The 19,815-nt window shown below is 28.6% G+C and overlaps 2 protein-coding genes across 2 annotated transcripts; one reads left to right on the forward strand and one right to left on the reverse strand.

Moving 5' to 3' along the window:
* Positions 1-1,439: 1,439 nt before the first annotated feature.
* On the reverse strand, positions 1,440-17,543 carry LOC132952971 (phosphatidylinositol 4-kinase alpha). Its single transcript, XM_061025504.1, has 36 exons — positions 17,157-17,543; positions 16,837-17,050; positions 16,597-16,770; positions 15,803-15,986; positions 15,638-15,730; positions 15,385-15,562; positions 15,135-15,312; positions 14,849-15,061; positions 14,423-14,523; positions 14,124-14,274; positions 11,471-11,660; positions 11,220-11,406; positions 11,051-11,145; positions 10,827-10,986; positions 10,608-10,764; positions 10,411-10,550; positions 9,926-10,338; positions 9,629-9,794; positions 9,342-9,545; positions 9,022-9,265; positions 8,774-8,931; positions 8,548-8,676; positions 8,334-8,485; positions 6,081-6,310; positions 5,628-5,920; positions 5,069-5,383; positions 4,820-4,999; positions 4,637-4,757; positions 4,433-4,576; positions 4,203-4,332; positions 3,951-4,122; positions 3,742-3,867; positions 2,979-3,101; positions 2,311-2,434; positions 1,944-2,103; positions 1,440-1,881 (listed from the first exon to the last, which is right to left on the reverse strand). Exons 1-36 carry the CDS (start codon positions 17,244-17,246, stop codon positions 1,656-1,658), a joined length of 6,315 nt encoding a protein of 2,104 aa, XP_060881487.1. The 5' UTR covers positions 17,247-17,543; the 3' UTR covers positions 1,440-1,655.
* A 137-nt stretch (positions 17,544-17,680) lies between these two features.
* LOC132952975 (phosphatidylinositol-glycan biosynthesis class X protein-like) lies at positions 17,681-19,785 on the forward strand. Its single transcript, XM_061025508.1, has 4 exons — positions 17,681-18,136; positions 18,240-18,375; positions 18,433-18,720; positions 19,155-19,785. Exons 1-4 carry the CDS (start codon positions 17,967-17,969, stop codon positions 19,341-19,343), a joined length of 783 nt encoding a protein of 260 aa, XP_060881491.1. The 5' UTR covers positions 17,681-17,966; the 3' UTR covers positions 19,344-19,785.
* Positions 19,786-19,815: the final 30 nt, after the last annotated feature.

Consider the following 19,815-nt stretch of genomic DNA (forward strand, 5'->3'; position numbering starts at 1 on the left):
AAACGTTTGGCGAGGTCAAAATTTCAAATTTCGAAAGTGGGGGGCCATTGAAATGGACCTCAGGTTGCATCGAAATCTGAATTTTTATTTTCTTTAAAATAATGGATCGATATGTTCTGTAAAATATTACGCTCAATAAAAAAAATAAATATAAAATTTGGTCGATTTTACAGAACAGGATCATTATTCCCGTGAAGCCTATTTTTCATTGGCCGGGCGCCAATGGTGGTTAAGAACAACAGCTGTGTCTGTGCGTGTGGAAGATAACAACAACATAGGCGCAATTTAAACTTTTGACTTGGGAGGGGTGGGGGGGCTGGAATATATTAAAGACAAGCAGACCATTGCAATATAGCGATTTAAAATTGTATGTCCTATGTTTTTTTTTTTTTGGGGGGGGGGCTACGGCTAAGTTTGGGGGGGGGGCTTAATCAAATTTTACTTATTTAAAAAAAAATATATTTGTGAAAATTTTTGAAATGTATTGTATATTTTGTATGATGTTCATAATTATTTTTCATATAATGAATTTAAAAAAAAAATAGTTATAGTTATATTTACAACCTTAAATTACAAACTCTATGAAAACAAAACAATTTTAATAGTAATTATACACAACTAGCATGATTTTAGTATATTAAGGTATGCAATTACCCATTCCATCCTAGGGACTTGACATTTTTATTAAAGGACACATGAACTGTTTTTTTGCTTAAAAGCACCGTATCTTACAGGATTCATAAGATGTATACTCAAATACACAAATAAGGGCCCGTTTTACAATCATAGTTTAAACCTCGGTTACGCTTAACCCACTGATTTTACTGGCCGAATTCGGTGGTTTAACCTTAGTTTAACAATTGTAATACGGACCCTAGAGTGTTCCGATTTCGAAAGCTTTGTTTTTGGAAAGTGAAACACTTCTAACAGGGTGCATTGGACTTGGATTTTCAAAATTATATTTCTAAACCATGCGCTTAAATAATAAACTGACCAATTTTCACAAATTTTATTTTTTTTTAAAGCCATGAAATCAAAGTTTGAAGTTCTATGGACCTGTAGAAAAGAGGATGCTCTTTATAACAAAAAAAAAAGATCACTCTACGAGGCATGAGAGTTTTTCCTGTAAAACGTGTTTTGAGCAAAAAATCAATGTTTCCATTTTTAGCAGTACTGTTGACATGTGGGCGCGGACAGTCATGTACCACTGAACGACCAATCATCATTTACGACACAAATGCCACGGCTACGAAACTGTATATTGCTTAAATTTTGCCCCTTATTAATGACACACCAGGCCACTAGTGCGTTACACTTCTGCATTTTGTAGACAGATTTAAACAATCAACAGTCTCAATCAGGAAATAAAAATATTTTAAGTTCTATAATTATCATTATTATAGTTGATGGACATTAATTAATAATTATTAAAAATAATATCTGGTAACTACAACTCAAAAGAGTAGATATTTATTAAACATTCAAGATATAAACAAACCATTTACTAATTCCACAAAACCTAAGATAAAAATAATAGTAGATTACGAAAATACAAAATAAAATAATTCCATAGCGTCTAATGAAATTTAAATTAACTATTAACAGTGGCACAATAAAGTTAAAATAACAAACAGTAGTTAAGTAAAATAATCACTTTAGCATGGGATTTGATTTTGATAGAGTTGTAAGTAATCATATGCAATTGTTCTAAAATTGAGGAAAGATTTATGAATGACACTCATCATGTACACTGCAGCTTCTCGATCAGTTGATTGAGGTGCAAATCTAGCTCGTAACAGTTTGATAGTTTGACCACGGAAACAAGGTAGTCCCGTATCAAGCATTAGAGATACTAATGATATAATCGCTTCCTTATAAGGTCTGCAACACAAGGAAAATAAATTAATGATGAGGTATTTATTATGTTAAATTATCTCAGCTACCTGACGGCCAAGTAGGCTTGAACACATAATTCAGTGAACCATCGAAAGGATGGAGCATCAATTTTTCCACCCATTACCATCACCATTTCATCAGTGAGTTTAATATCTGGTTCAAAACCTAAATTACCTCCAGGTGACGACTCAAACATGAATCCAAAATCTGAAACAAATATTAAGATAATAGAATTTCAATAAAATATTTTAAACTAAATATTAATATCTAATATCCAGTCATAATAAACAATAGTTTACTCATCTTTTTTTCAATTAGAGATAAGTATTAATACCAATTAAACATGACATAAGTAAAATTATAATTATTTTTTCAGTATGGACGTGAATACAAACATTATGATTTATAACTAACCAATATGTATAATATGCCCATCAGTATCCAACATTATATTTCCATTATGCCTGTCTTTTATTTGCAATAAGAATCCAATAACACTGTAAGCGGCCATCGATCTTACAAAATTGCGTCGAGCGTTCTAAAAAAAAATAATTTTTATTGTTTTAGATATATTAAATTAATTATTATAAAATATAGATATATACAGAATAATAATTTTATGATATATTTTACTGACATGAAATACTTAAATTTTGAATTAATTGAGCTGAATTAGTTAATTAATTAAAATTTTACAAAATGTATTTAAGATTTTAAGTACAAAAAATAGCACTAAAAATCTCAAAATTAATGAATATGACAAAAAAAAATGATCAGTTAGATAATTGACATAATATAAATATCATTAATAATCAACAATTAATGAACTAAGCTAATTTATAGTAAAAAATAATGCATGATATAAAGTCAAGTATGAAAATTACTTCTATTGTCAATTATCGGTTAGGTAAATTACAGTGTTACTTAAAGCCAATGTCAACAATTAATAAATATATTCAGCTTTGAATGAATAATGAAGAAAAAGTTGAAAAATTTAAAATAATAATGTACATGTTTGAAAAAATAAGAATAGTTTACACAGTACCACTGTTTTGGTCATTTATATCAACCTGGAATTATACCTGGAATTCTTTTGTGTTTTCGTCACCATAAGTTTTGATAAAATATTCATACATTCCATAGTCAGTTTGACGACCCAATTGATCTCTCGATTTTGCATTTGGAACACATTCTATCACACCACACTGTAATATTAAAAAAATAAACTTAATAATAATAATCTTTATTACAGATATCAACTCCATTTACAATAATAATATTTATAACAGTATATAATAATTAATAAATAACCTAAGTTACAACAAATTAAAAATAACATGAATTATAAGTTTTGAATTATTAACTTTAAACACGATTTGAGTATATAAATATAAACATAACTAAAAAAATCAACATCAGTTGTATTACCTGCTCCTATGTTTATCAGAGAAGTTTCTAGTAGTTTTTTTTATTTATAGTATTTAAGTAGAACAAATCTTTAGTTCACGTATCGATTATAGAAACTTTAAACTGTAAGCGCACAACAAGGAATCATACCAGCAACGAGTTTAAACAAAAATATTATATTGGCGTTCCTTCTATATTGTAGAGAATCAATAAAAAAAAAACCCCGAAACTCCATTATAACCAGAATGGTGTTCTCTTTGAACGTGGCATTTAATATAGAAACTTCAAAAACATGTTAGCTTTGACTAATAAGTTTTGGCTTTTTACAGATTGTGATTTAGTATTTAGTATTTTTTTATGTTGCCGAGAATTTTGACATTTCATGTTTAAACATGTAAATCAACATGCTATTAAAATATAATATTAAATATTACTTACACCAGGTGCAGTAGCAACTACTCGATATGGGAATAAGAATAAATCTAATCCAACTTGTTGAAAAACATTCTTAAAAATACTGATAACTTGAAGAGCCAACATATCTTGACGTACATCATCTCCAACCTAAAATAATTTAGTATATTAATTAAGACATGTATTTAAACAGTTACTGAATAATAAGTACATAAATAATAATAACAGTTTACTTTAAATATTGCTGCCTGCCACGTATCTAAGCCCATCATAGAAGACGAATCAATAAATTGTCCAGTTTTACCAGATGTTTGTTGATTAGATATAGCCATCGCAGTTTGTTCTAATTCATTTATACCACATTTTCTCACTCTGAACCGAGCCAAATATGGAGCTTTGGCAGCACTAAAATATTCCGTGTTATTTTTGGTTAGTTATTCAAATACTAGAAAAGTAGGAATTATTTATAAAATATGATTATAAACCTTTGCATTGGAGTGCCGCTGTTATAGTCAATATCAATAACCATTGCTTCAGGATTTGAAGGTAAATAACATCCCGCTTGAACTTCAATTTTGCTTAGTGCTTCTAAACATGCATGTTTACGTTCAGGTCCTGGAATTCATGTTTTTCAAATTATTAATATATTAAATAAATAATAATAAGCCTTCATTAATATATATAATATATATTATATTATATTATTTCAATTTACCTTTAGGAAAAGGTCTAATCTTGCCTGAAATATCAGTAATCTTGGAAAAAAAGTCAAATTCACGTTCGTAAAACTTTTTAGCAGGACCTGATAAGCAATCAACTATTGCATTAGTTAATGTATCTAATGTATCATAAAGAGCAGCTAAAAATAAGTAAATCAAAAAATTAAAAAATGATAAAATAAGTTATTTGAATTTCATACTATCTTTGTGCTGCATTTCTTCATCTATGTACATATTTGTCTTCATATTCCAGATCAGTTGATGAGCAACTACTTGGGACCGTAATGAAATCGATTTGATAAACTCCAAAACATAACCCATCTATTATTTAAAAATTTGTAATGAGTATAAAATTACAGTATTAAAATATATTAATTCCATACTGTATCATGACGAAGAGTTTGCACTAATTGTGGAATGTAAAACAACACTGCATCAGCTGGATAACTTGCTAGAACACGCACTGCATATTGTGCAGATATTGGATGTGGTGGATATTGTCTCGAAAAATATGATAATGCTTGAACAGGAGTAACCCTTGCCCATGTCAACATGTATACAAGCTGAAATATTAGTATCAAATAAATGAAAAAAAAATGAATATTTTAATAAATTTTTTTTTGATAACATACTTCTGGAGCATCACTTAAAAGAGTCTCAGTAGTCACCAAATATTGCAAGGCTTCAGGTATATGTGAAACAACCATTGGGCTTGCCCTAACCATTCTGCACACCTCTTTAACAATACAGTCAGCATTTTTTAATCTAACTGGTAGGAATACACAAAGAGCAGGACTGATTTCCCATGCAAGTCTTGTATTTTCACGCAGGGACTTATCAGGAACAGTTTTGGACTTCCAAGAAGCTACCATTTCTTCTCCAGGAACATTAAGTTCAGACAGATTAGCAGGGTTTTGCCATGTGCTCAAAAATTCAATTTGAACAGCCTATAAACAAATAGTGTTATATTTTTTTTATTATAAAATAAAATAAATGACTATTAGTGGACATCTACGTTTTCCCGTTTTTTTATATACCCCCTATATATTTTTTTGATCTTCTAATATGATATAAAATTTTTAAATAATTTGTAAACTTAAGTTTTTATTTACTTCATATAAATGTAATATATTTTTAAACACAACCTTAAGTCAAAATTAGTTCATATCTAAATCTGTAATAAATTCTTACCAAAAGATCTAATATGAGAATTCGTTTTTTTATGTAATCTTTAACATATAAATCTTGATTGGCATTGCCATTTTGACGTTTCATTCTTAAATTATTGGCTGTACGTTTATTCAGTGTATTTGTAGCAGATGATGATAATGGTACAGTGTTCATCCAGCCTTGAGATGAACCAGAATTTCCAGATACCGCACCAATACTGGATACAGTTAATTCATTTAGAGATGAAATTGTTAATTGATGATCATAGATTGTATTGCTAGGAGTTTGCAAAGAACCTCCTTGAAGGTCAAAATCTAGAATTTTAACAATACACAAAAACATTTTGTCACTGTACAAGAAATATAAATCAATCTTTTGCTTTTACAATGATTTTAAACTAGAGCAATACTTTGTTTACAGAAAACATGCTCAATTATAATGCCTATTAATTTATTTGTATATATATATATATACCACCAATAACACTGGCCATTAAATATTTCTTATCCGAATGCATTGTCTGCCAGAATTTAGTAAGTGCAAGTATGTCATCTCGTAATTCTGAGCCACGTTGAGTTGGACATTGAACGGGTGTCGTAAAAGTATCAAAGCAAGCACAATATACTCTTTCTCGAAGTATATTTTTTCCAAGTGACTTTGGTAACACGTCTCCTTGCAATAATGTTAATCCGCATTGTAATAATCTAAAATAGATAGGTATTCAAAAATTGTTTAAGTATTTTAGATTCTGAGCGAAGCGATGAATGTATTGATTTTACAATGATGTGTTTTTTTTTTTATTTTTTTTATTTTTTTTTTTTTTTTTTGTGTCTGTCATCACCTTTTATGATAGTAAAAGTGCTTGGATTTTCTTCAATAGTAACTTTTCTGATAGGAAAATGAATCTAGTTGGTACTTTGGGGGGTCAAAAGTAAAAACTTCTCAGTAGTTTTCACAAGCGACGTGAAAAACAAAAGAAAAATTAAGGAAAACCGGGAATTTTTATGCAAAATCTGTTTTCGAGAAAATCGATTTTGGTTTTTGGTGTAACTTTAAAACAAATGACCGTAGGGACATGAAATGTTGACTGAATGTTTATATTAGCATTTTCTATACACCATAAAATTTACAAAATATTTAAACTCTTTTTGAGCTGTTTACGGCCATTGTCAGTTTTCAATTTTTTTAGTTTTTTTTTCTATAAATATCAATAAAATTTTATCTGTTGAGTAAAAAGCTTGAAAATTTAATAGAAGGCTCCTAGGTTATTGTTTCAAAGTCAGATGAAAAAAATTAAAAATCCTTAGTCACAGTTTTTATTTATAAGCATTTAAAGTTCAAATTTTGACACAATACGGAAAAATCACAAAAAATAACAAATTATTTTGAGTTGAGAATTCATAAAATTTTTTCTTTTTAAATCTAAGATTTGAAAATGTAATATAAGATTACTCATAAGTTTGTCTACCTTTATCAAAAAAAAAATGTCTAGAAGAAACTTAAATTAAATTTTTATGAGCGTCTGAAATTTATATTTTTACAACATTTGATATTTACTCGATTTCTCATGTAACAATTTTCTTATTTTATTGTAATTAAAAAACGAATGACTGTAGATACTTGAAAATTTCACTGAATGTTTATATTAGCATTTTTTATACACCATAAAATGTTGAAAATATTTTGACTCTTTTTGAGCTGTTTACGGACATTATCAGTTTTCAATTTTTTTAGTTTTTTTTTCTATAAATATCAATACATTTTTATTTGTTGGGTAAAAAAGCGTGAAAATTTAATATAAGGCTCCTGATATATCGTTCTAATAGCAGTTGAAAAATATTAAAAATACATATGCACAATTTTTTTTTATAAGCATTTAAAGTTCAAATGTTGACAACATTTATCAAATTTATAGTTTATTAATTATTTTGTGGTTAAAAATTTATAAATTTATAACTTTTATGGCTAAGGATTGAAAATTTAAAACAAGGCTCAATGTAAATAGGTTATATATAAATTACTTTATTCACAATAATATCATTAAATATACTTGGTAAAATCATAGACTGACTGACCGTTTTTGCTCAGAATCGTTTTTCTTATACAATGATATTATATCATTGAATTCAAATTTAACACCATCCATTAGAGTGACCCACTTGTAACCTACTGTACAGCAGAGCAACATCCACTTATCCACCTTTTTTTTTGTTTTTATTTTTTTTAAATTATAATTTTAATTTAGAAGTGAATTACATCATAAAAAGTTAAACCGTTGTCTCAAAATTGTATATAAAAGTATAGATATATATTTAATTTACAATTTTCTAAAACAGTACACTAATTTGTTAAATGTCAATTTTTGAGCTATTGAATAAAATATTTGGTAAATTTGAAAATTAATTATTTTTTAAATCCTAGCAAACCTATGTAATTTGATAATCAGTATGATGCAGTCCTTGTATGGTCATAAATTATGATAAGAGATAATATTCTCCAGACCCACTTAAAATTCAGACACGCAATAGTTGTAGGCTTACCCAGGTATTAAGAGAATTATGTATTTTTTTCATTTATATAAATATGTCATTACTCTATTTTGACATTATGCTTAATTACTAACCATTTGTGTGAATTCTTAATAACTTAATCATTTTAAGGATATAAACATAAAATAATATAAACATTAAATAATTCAGTATTAAATTTGATTTGCCTCAAGTTTACCTAAATCTTGTTCCAATAGCATCTATATGACGACTAATGAATGCATCGGAAGTTCCAACACTCATAGGTAATGATCGGTGTAACATCATAGCTAACATTTCTACCTTTTCTTGACTACAAGACTTCACATTATCAACCACTTCACATATATACTAAAAATATATCCAGTAAATTTAAGTAAAAAAAATTAATACTTTAAACAATTAAATCTTACTTGAACCCAAACATCATGAGGTTTAACAAAATGAGGATTAGGTTCCAAAGTACATCCTTCATACACTGCAAGTGGACTCACTTGTTCTATATCTTTTGCGAATAAACCTATGCGGCTATCAATTGTATACTACATTATAAAACAAATCCGAATTTAATGTAAATATACCGTTTGACATTTAAAAGCCTATTGTGCAACTCAAGTGATAGATGTATAATATTCATACCTGAAAAGCAGCAAACATTTCTTGTAAGAACTGTAATTCTAAATCTGGTCGGGAAGTAGTTAACCATTGCCAACATTCAACTGCAGTTCTCATTGCTTTAGTAGTGAATAACATCACTTGGGACCATGCAACAACGTGCAACAGTTTTCTAGTACATCCTAAGTAGTCAAATAAAAATTAATATTTTGTAAATGACAAATGTACTTATTTTATTAATGATAAAATAATAATAAAAAAATATATATTACCAGAAATTGATATAAGTAAAGCTGTAGCAGTCCATAATGCATTATGATGCATATTATTAATATCATTATTACAAGCACTCCAAACTTTTGCAATGACATTGTCCACTAATTGTTCAGGGCTATTTTCATAAGCTGATATCATACCCGACACAATACCTGAAAAATGACTTCTCAAACCTAGAGTCGTGATGTACAAGGAAGAATCAGTTTTTACACAACGTGGTCTTTTATCCAGTGTCATTTTCTAAAAAAAAACAAATATATTTGTTTTTAACATATATAATTATTATTACATGTATTATATTAATGTAAATTTGTACTGATAATGGTGCCGCATGAAAATTTAGACCGCTACTTTGCAAGACACTTTCTGTAGCTAAGGATAGTCCTGAATGATGCCAATACGATGAACTGGGAATTTGAGTTAAATAGTGTTGAAGATGTGATCGAGTAGCACTAGGGGCCCATTTCATTGCTTCTTGAATGAATCCTAATGACCTCGCTGCAAAGTCATTAGTAGTACTCTGAAATAAATTTAAAGAACCCAATAAGTTTTCTAAATATATATAAATTATAAAATCATATTTCTTAATTTTAATTTAATTACTTCTCTTGCTTCAAGTGTATCCATTAATATGAGTGTAAATGAGGAAGATGGTATTTGAATGCAAGGAGTTTCATTATTAGGATTCAATTCCAAAGAATAAGATAAGACTTGAAGTATGTCACACATAGTCCAAAGTACACGTTGGTTCCATAATAAATGTGGGAATCTATAACATTGAGTTAAGTTGTATTCATAGTTTTAAATTAATTAAAATTAATTTTTTTTTGATAAAAATTGCAAACATTTAAACACTTTGAGTATACATAATTTGAATTTTCATATTACATAAAAACCTACTTGCTAACAAGTCCAGAAAGCCATTTGTCTGCTACACATTGAATCAATTTATGTACATGACTAAAATTAACCAATAATAATTGAGCATGGTACTCCAATTTTTTTTCTCTAGTCTCGTCTTTTGCTTGTGTAGACATCGCATTTAAAAATAATGAAAATACTTTATCCCCAACGCTAGAGACACAATGCCATAATCCTGTTTTATCTTTCTGAATAGCATAATCTGATAAGTAATCAAAAATTGGCTGTAGGCTTGGATCATTTGAGTTTTGTATGCGCATAGTTTCTAAATAATATACTGACAACAGGTAGGTTGCCTGTGCAAATGATAATTTATTCACAGCTGCAGTAACTTCAGGTGGAGCTGGAGTAAGATGTTGAAGTATTTGAGACTTTAGTTCTTGAAGCTGGTTCTGAATATATTATGTATATGTATTATATACTTTAAAACTTATTTATTTTCAAAAATAAAAGAAGTAACTTACCAAAGAAACACTTTCATTTCTGACGGCAGAAGTATACTGCAGCTCTCGCATTTGGGATCTAGTTGAAGTTTGAGTAACAAGACAAGGTGATTTAATAGCAATTTCTTTTACGCCATCATACCATTCACTAGGCCACAATCCTAAAAGTATGAAAATTAATAAGATTAACACTTTTCATAATTAATAGTTGTTCTTACCAGAGTCATTTGTAAATCCCATAACTACACAGTATAACCAAAAATCCCTAAATAACTTATGCAATCGTGGTTTGGGCTGTATAATGGCTGGTAAGCGACGTATTAGTACTGCAATTACCGGAATTAGCATTCCTAAATTCCCAGCACTACTAGATGCCTAAAAAATCAAAAATGTAACCTTTAGTAAATTGTATTAATATTATTAGAAAAATGATTTACTTTATTAGCAACTGGTGCTTTTTCTGAAGCTCGTTTTCCTTCAAGACCAAGCTGTACAAATAATTCTAATAATCTAACAAGAAGTTCATTCATTTCATTTTCACCTTTAATATTAGCAGCAATATTAGCCAAGGCATTAATAACTGCTCCTGAAACATGTCTTGATAACAATTGATAGTATTAATATTTTGAAAATGAATAGTATGCTTAAGAATTATAAATACCTATATTGATTTGATTGATCATGACTGTATAAAGCATTGCCAGCTTCTACAGTAATTGTCGAAAACATGCGCATTATCTCTTCGTAAACATTCATCTAAAATATTCAAAATTAACACTTACTTAGTTCAAAATCCAACAACTTGGTTAGTTAAACTACAAAATACTTACATCACATTTTGCAATAATCATACATCCAAGCTGATCAACAATAAGTACATCAATAGAACTAGGAACACGACAGAATCGTTGCTGGAAAAATTGCAAAATAGTATCCGATGTCTTTGCAGTATCTCTTAAACTAACTGCAATATGGCCTAACATCACTATAGTATTCGCTTGTATTAACGATGAATCACTAAAATGGTAATTAATAATAAATAATACTTACATAAAAAAAAAAATGTTTAAAAAAATATTACTTTTTAGATTTTTCGGCAGTATACAATCGATTAGATAAAGATGCTAAAAGTGCTGGTACACAAAAAGGATCTAATGTATATGCTGCTCTTAATGCAATACAAAGATTTTCAATTGATGAATTTCGGAGTCTTTCAAACTGTGATTCAACATGATCTGATGATATTGGTTTTACCTCATTAACACCGTTAACTAAAAATATAAAACAGAATGACATAAGTCAAACTCATTACCATATGCTAAATTATTTAACGTTTGATTCTTCAAGATTAAAAAGTATGAAATAACAATAAAATTCATAATATTCATATCTTCTTTTCTTCTGCTCGTTAATCAACAGAAATCTGAAATACTGAACCAATTGACACCAAATTTTGCATACATATTGCATGAGACTCTGGGAGCAGTGCCGGCGCTAGGTTTTGCGGGGCCCGGGGCAAGTAAAAAATGCGGGGCCCTCATTCGTATCTTATACATTACATCCCCATTCCAAATTAATTATAGATTTAATTCAAAAGATAATTTTGTCCATCGATTTTAAAACCAACAATTATTTTACATTAAGTAGGTATGTAAAGAAAATCAAAACAATCAATGATAAATGTATAATCATATTATTATTTGCATACAAAATAAACTAATAAGTAAGGTTGAAATACTAGTAGATAAGTAATAACTTATAAATAACTTATAAACGAAGTTTAAAAAAAATTATAATTCTTTAATTTTTCTTAAACTTCGTTTATAATTCTTTAATTTTTCTAGCTTTTTTAGATGCAAAATCATTTATTATATCTTCATAATTTAGTTGTTCTGAAAGTTCTTTTTCTATAGAAATTGTAGCAAGTCCAGTAAGTCTTTGTTGTGACATGGTACTTCGTAAATAAGTTTTTATAAGTTTTAATTTTGAGAATGTTCTCTCTGCTCCAGCTGATGTAAGCGGAATTGTCAACATAATTCGTAAGGCAATATTTAAGTTGGGAAATGCGTTCGTTTTTTTTATTTCAGAAAGTACTTGAAGTGGTGTAGTATTTTTATCAATTAAATGGCGGAAAATTAATATTTCTTCGTATAAATCATAACCATTTAAATCTTTTTTTGTCATTATCTGACAAACGTATTTCCGAATCTTTGCAGCAATTTAAAATTTCTAAATCAGGGACATAATAAAGTTTTTCAACATCATACAAAAATCCAAAAACGTCATTAAATGTATTTATTTGATCGAATCGCTTTGTTATTGCACTTATTGCACCACCCACTATAACTAAGAAGTAATTACATTTAAATTCATCTTCTGTGTTTTGTATGACGTCATCGGCTCCTTCGTATCCAAACATTTGTTTTTTTTTTCGTAATCGTTGTATTTTAAAGACTGGTTCAATGTTTTTTTGGTTTCATTCAGGTGGGAGCACTATAAATATCGGGGCCCCGGCGGGGCCCCAAAATCGCGGGGCCCGGGGCACGTGCCCCGCTCGCCCCGACGATTGCTCCGGCACTGTCTGGGAGTGTTTATAGCTTCATTTTTCAACCAATATAGGTTAATTACAGAAATAATTTTGTTATACCTCGCGAAAATCGAATATTTTGTTTATATTATATAGGGTTGCCATTGGACATTGGTTACAGAAATACAACTTTTATATTATAATCTAGATTTTAGGTATTTAAAAATGAATGAATGTTAGTAACATATAAAAAAACTACTTGACTGACTTTTATGAAAATGTTAGATATTGTTCTTAGAAATAAGCGTCAGGAAAGTATGGACTATAGAGAGTGGTTTAAATCATATTGAAAATATACTAAGTTCCACAGACGGTATGCCCATTATTGTCACATGAGTTCACAAATCGGGAAACACCAACACTGATTTTTTGGAGAATCGAGGTAGGTATACCAAAACTACAGATTAAATAACATTTAATCTAAAATCAAGATAAACCGGCATAGCGTATATTTTATATTTGTTTATTTTTCCCCGGGCAAAGTGGGATTCTACACAATTAGTATAAATCTATAACTTTGTTTTATGCCAAACTTTATGCTTTTCTTATTTTTTTGAAATATCAATTAGATTAATTTAAGTACGCACAAAATAAAACAATTTATGTAATATAAACATATACAGTGACGAAATTGACCTATGGAAATGCAACATTTGAGAGAGATATCAAGAATTAAATGAAAAAAATATGTGCAGTACAGGATTTGAACCCGCGACTCACTGCCTAATATCTATAACAGTGAGCCACCGCGATGTTATCATATTAACCTCGATATTCTCCCTCTTGGGCCTGAGTGGCAGTGTGTATGATTGAGTTCCCCAATTTTTTTTTTCTGTATTAGAAATATGATCTATAATTTATTTTTATTTTCATGATTTATCATTGTATTCAAGTTAAGCACACTGTCTAATTAATGTTGAGGTACACATGGAACCTATTGTACAGTAGGGCTAGGTCCCGAGTTTTCAATTTAATTTCAGATACTGCCAAAATTCAGGATTCTGGGTAAAATGGTAAAATAATTTAGCTATGAATTATAAGTTTTTACTTACTAGTAAGTTATAACTTAACATAATATTAGGAAATAATTCCAGCACCACAGGCATCAGTAATCAGTACACAAAGTATAATATATTTAATTTTTTACCTGTGATTGTTAATCCTTTAGGTGTTTGTTTTTCAGAGTGAAATTTGTTTAATTTTGATAAAATCGGTGATGGTTGAACAAGAAAATCACGGAGACATTGAATACAAGTACTGGCTATACTTGGAAATTTTTCAGATAATTTACCTAAACCCTGTGAAAAATATATTTACAAAATTATAAGTATCCAATATTAATTTTACTTAAATTAATTTGAAATGATTTTATTTTGCACATTTAATTAAATTTAATACACTTATTAAAAAGTATGCTTCAATTACAAATAAAAAATCAATAAATACCTCCATACAAACTAGTATCAATGGCATATGTGCTAATGCTTGTTTTACATTATTACTTGAGTTAATTTTTTCCATTAAACGACCACATAAATTATCAGCACCTAGAAATGAGTGGTAAATATTTTTATAAGCCCCAAACAGATTCAGTTATTTTCAGTGCAATTTTGTACATTCAAATTTAATTGGATAAAATAAGTAATTAATTTAGTAAGTAATTTAAGTAATTAATAGACATTATCATTTTCAAAGTTATTTGAAATAAAAAGCATAACTTCTTTAAAATCTAGGGTTTCTAAATTATGGAAAATTTTGGATAGTAATATTATGGATAAACTATTAATATTTTACATACTTAATTTATTTATTTTATTTTCAATATTATTTATAATTTATTGAATTATGAGTTGTTAATTTAAAAAAACTTACCAGCTTCATCCCTTGTTGCCCAAACCAATAAATCCACACAAGCTGCATTAGCTAAAACATTTATTTTAAATTTATTTATTGTTGTTAAATGTGATTCTTTTTCTTCACGTTCAGATGTTTCTTGTAATACACCAGACTGTAACTCGGTTTGACCATTCAAAAATAAATCTTTTATAAATTCTTGAACATCTTTAGTAAATGGTAATGGTAAATCTAGAGCAAATATTAATTTAAACTATAGTTAAAAAATTTACAATAAAATAGTAAATTGTCAATATGGTTTTACCTTGTTGATATTGAAGTAATTCTCTCAATAATGAAGCAATGACTAAATTTAATATTTCACTAAAACTTCGGTAACAAAATGTTTTACTTTCCCCAGATATGTGAAATTCAAGAGCTAAACTATCCACAAACCCCAAAACATCAGAGGTAAGAATTTTTTTTGCAATCGATAAAACAGTCTATAAACAATTTTTGGCTATGAAGACAACAATAAGACAATTAACATTTTTTTATTCTTAATATTAGCTCACTTGTAGATGACCCAAGGGAAACATTAACGTTGATGATTTGTGATCAATAGATGAGTCAGTGAATCTTGTATAAGGAAATTGGTTAAAACTTGATCCGTATTTAAAGAAAAAGTAATTAGACATATTGGTCGGCGCTTGGGAACCCAGTTTGCATTCTGATTTGTAAATCATTCTATTACTATATACAAAAACAAATAAATTATAAACTTATCTGTAAAATGAATCTGATACATTTAAATAGGAAATTATTTACTTGAGATCATTCATTGGATCCAGCGAACTTAATGTCATTACGTCTAGTGAAGCTAAATTTAAATTTAGAGATAACGATCGAGGAATGATAGAGCTGAAATAAAAACATTTTTATAATACATCTTAATCATATTAAATAATAAATAGATTTATACAAAAATATTACCGAAAATTTGAGAAACTTTTCTTTTTTTGTATGTTTAAATCAGGAATAGAGACTGGAGTTTGTTGAATTGGAGCACTAGGTTTTGGAAATAAACGACAGATAAGTGGAGGGTCACTTAAGGTTGCTCGTCCCATTGACCTAGCCAAGCCGATAAAACATGGAATGGTAGCTTTGCATAATGTAGCTAAAAATTATAATTATGTTTTAATATTTATTAAATTCTTTACAGTAATTTATGATAAATCTTTAACATTGGAGATGTTTTATACAATTTTAAATTTAAATGCGTTAAAGGATAAAACATTTTGAAACTTTCTACACATTCTGCAAGTATATATTAAGAGGATGTCAGCGCACTATTTGTTTTCTCTCTCTGACGTACACGCAATATAGACGAAATGCATTAACGCAGAATCATTTTTTCTATGTTTTTTTGTAATCTTAGAGTAAAATCACCCATTACAAAAAAGATAGAGAATAATATTTTTGGGGGAATGACATCGATTTTATATTTTATTGTTATTTGACTTAGTATTCGACATTTTTAATAAACAAAAAAAAATTTGTAAATTTAAATTATGTTAAATTGTTTTGAGACAATATTTAGACAAATCGATATGTCATTCTCTATCTTTTTTGTAATGGGTGATTTTACTCTAAGATTGCTTAAAAACATAGAAAAAATGATTCTGCGTAATTGCGTTTTGTCTATGTTGCATGTGGGCCAGAGAGAGAAAACAAACGGTGCGCTGACATCCTCTTAATGAATTATTATATATCTAATAAAAACATACTTTTAGTTATATCATTTAGCTTGTCAGATTTAGCCGATCTAATAATATTGGATAGTTTACTGAGACATTTTATCTGTGCTTCAATTATTTTTTCTCTAGAAACTGGATAACGAGTTGCGACATCTGTTAATAATGTATTGAGGCAAAAACTCATTCTTTCAGCAACTGGTATTCCTATAAATAACAGAATAGATAGAAATTTAAAAAAAAATCATTTACCAGACCCATATAAAAGCTTACTTTCTCTAGGAAAGTACTTGATCTCGTCCACCCACTGCATTTTCCCTAAGCCATTCAACAACTTTAATAAGTAAGGTAGTATGTGATCGACATGCTGAAAGTTTGACTCTAGGAGATATATTCCCAATGCTATTATAGAATCTTGGCCTCTTTGATCCATCTTGAACACCCCTTGATGACCTTCTTGCGGGCATAATGAATATATTATTTGGATCTGTCAAAAATAATACAATTTTTCCACAGATTAATAAACGGCTTTAGAATATCCAATAGTCTTTTCAGTTTTTTTTTTTGGAAATAATAACACACAATGAATTTACTTTTTCCCATGGTATTTCCTTTTGAGAAGCCAAAGATCGGGCCAAATGCTGGATAGTTTTTTGAAAGAAATTTTTTTCATCTGTAGCCATAGTGTAGAAATGTACACAATACTGTTTTCTAAATTAAAAATAAAGTCTTCTACATCGGTTTAATGAATAGTTATTATTAATTAATGAATCAACAGATATCCATTGACCATAATAATACTAATGGTAGAGTGCAGACAAATTAATATTTTAATGTATGTAATCATCAAAGTAGACGACCTCGTATTCAAAATGTAAACATGAACTAATATGAGGCTCCGAGTGGCCGAGTAATGACTAATGAGTATTGAGTAATTGCCAATAGGTATTATTCCATTATGAAGAATGAATCGTTTTACTTTTTATAATTCCATTATCGCCCCATTCGAAACCAAAAAGTCAATAACTATTTAAAATGATAATATTTATCTTATCATAATACGAGATAACAACAACAAAACCGCAGCAATTTCGTACGCCTGCTAAATAGTATACTGACCGTGGACAGGCTGATGAACGATGATTACAATATTACATTGTAAGATATTTTTCAATTTTTGCCCATAGACGTTCAGCATTACTGCGTTAGTGCATTCCACACTAACTACCTTTAAAATATAGTTGTTAATTGTTAATTATTATAAGAAATTGCATTTCCATAAATATCTGTCTTTCACGACGTCCTGTAGTTATTGTTAAATTTTACAACAATAACAGTATTGTTATTATCAGGTCTCAAAAGTAAAACAGTTCATTATACACAATTACAAAATATAATACACAATGGGTTTAAGCATGAAAACCAAGATTATTCTATTTGCTCTTTATTCGTTGATATTTGTCACATCTGTTGTGTCGTATTATGGGTTTAAAGGCAGTCAAGATTCAATGCATTACTTGTCAATTCATTCGGGAAACATTAATCTTCAAGTGAAAAATGAAGGTTATCACAGGTAGGTGTCTATAATTTAACACCTTATAACTACAATTTTCAATCAAAATATATAGTATGTAATTGTACTTCAATCGTTTTTCTTCAACCGTTTCTGATTTCAGAGTTCTCCACACCACTATCACAGCCGACTATGAAACATCGAATCGTAAAGACTGTGCAGTTACATTACGCTATGATTTTCCAGCTGATATTTATGTGGACAAATATGAGTTAGCCACTATTGCATTGAATCGTAAAGTCAGTATTCACTGTGTATTTTTTTATAGTAAACTAATATTACTAATGTTTCTTCAGGTGGAATTTTATGTTGACAACAAATTTATTGATGTGGAAACACCTGCTCATAAATCTGATCCATTTGTTCTCTATGTTGTCAATTACACACTTCCAGATACAGCAAATAAATTGATAGAAACAGAATTCCCGATTCATTTAAGATACCAAAAAGCAGCTGAGGATAGTCGTTACAAAGAAGTACGATTCGGCGACGCTTATTCAGATGTTCAAATGTTATACTTATGTAAAGGACCAAGAAATTCTAATTGGAAACAATTTCCACTCAATTCCGGAGAATGGATTCCTGTAAGTATTTAAATAATTTATGATTTAATTAAGGTAAATCATTGTGTACATAATTTTTTAACCATCTATACAATAATACACATTGAGTAAATGAGTTAATTAAATCCAAATTTCTTTTAAGCAGGAACAGAATATTGTGTTTTTGTTAATTAAATATAATAATTTAAAATAATTTTTAACTCTTGTATTCATATTATGTGTATGACAAAAAAATTATGAGTAAGATATAGGCGGCTTGGTATGGCGAATTGAACCTGCTGATTTCCTATCTGTAGTGTTGTTATATCACTCCTAATGTTTTGATTTTGCAATCAATTCCAAATCAACAAAACACAAACACGATACAAATTGTTCACAAAACACCTTATTGTACTTGATAGGTATTTGTTTATTATACTATATAATATACACATGCATATTATTTTATGTTTTAGGCCAGTTATGTAAAAGTTAACAAAGATGTTGTAATGTATGTACCAGTGGGTGATACCAATAATTTGCCATGGGTGAGTCTCATTACTCATGGTTTTGTATTGTTGGGTACATATTACATTCTACGTCGTTTAATGGCTACTCCGTCTCCAGACAATGCTATCATCAAACTTTCACCTGTCAAGTGTTAAAGTAATCATACATTAATACTGGCTGTAAGCTCATTAGCAAGAAAATATTTAAAGAGACTACTTTTTAAGACTACCTATTTATTGTGTGTTATTCATGTTAAAACTATTCTATGTGTATTAAACCCCTTCAGATTTATAAAACTGTTATAAATTGATTGCATGCATCACACATTTTTTTAGATTCCTAGTTGTTTTGGTTACATTTTTTACTTTATTTACACGTTCCTTAAAATGCAGACATAATTTATCAATTAGCATATATTATTATAATAGGTAATTTAAATTTAGCCAAAACAAACTTTGTTTGTTAATATATAATTCAACTTTTTTTTAGATACAATAAGTTCCTATGATTTTATTTTATTCCAACTAAGTTTATATTATTTATATTAAGTTTTATTGACTTATTAACTTTTACTTTAAATAAAATACCTTTGAATTATTTTGTTTTATTTATTTATTTACATAACAG

The sequence above is a fragment of the Metopolophium dirhodum genome, chromosome 9 (assembly GCF_019925205.1).
Source record: "Metopolophium dirhodum isolate CAU chromosome 9, ASM1992520v1, whole genome shotgun sequence".
Lineage (NCBI taxonomy): Eukaryota > Metazoa > Arthropoda > Insecta > Hemiptera > Aphididae > Metopolophium > Metopolophium dirhodum.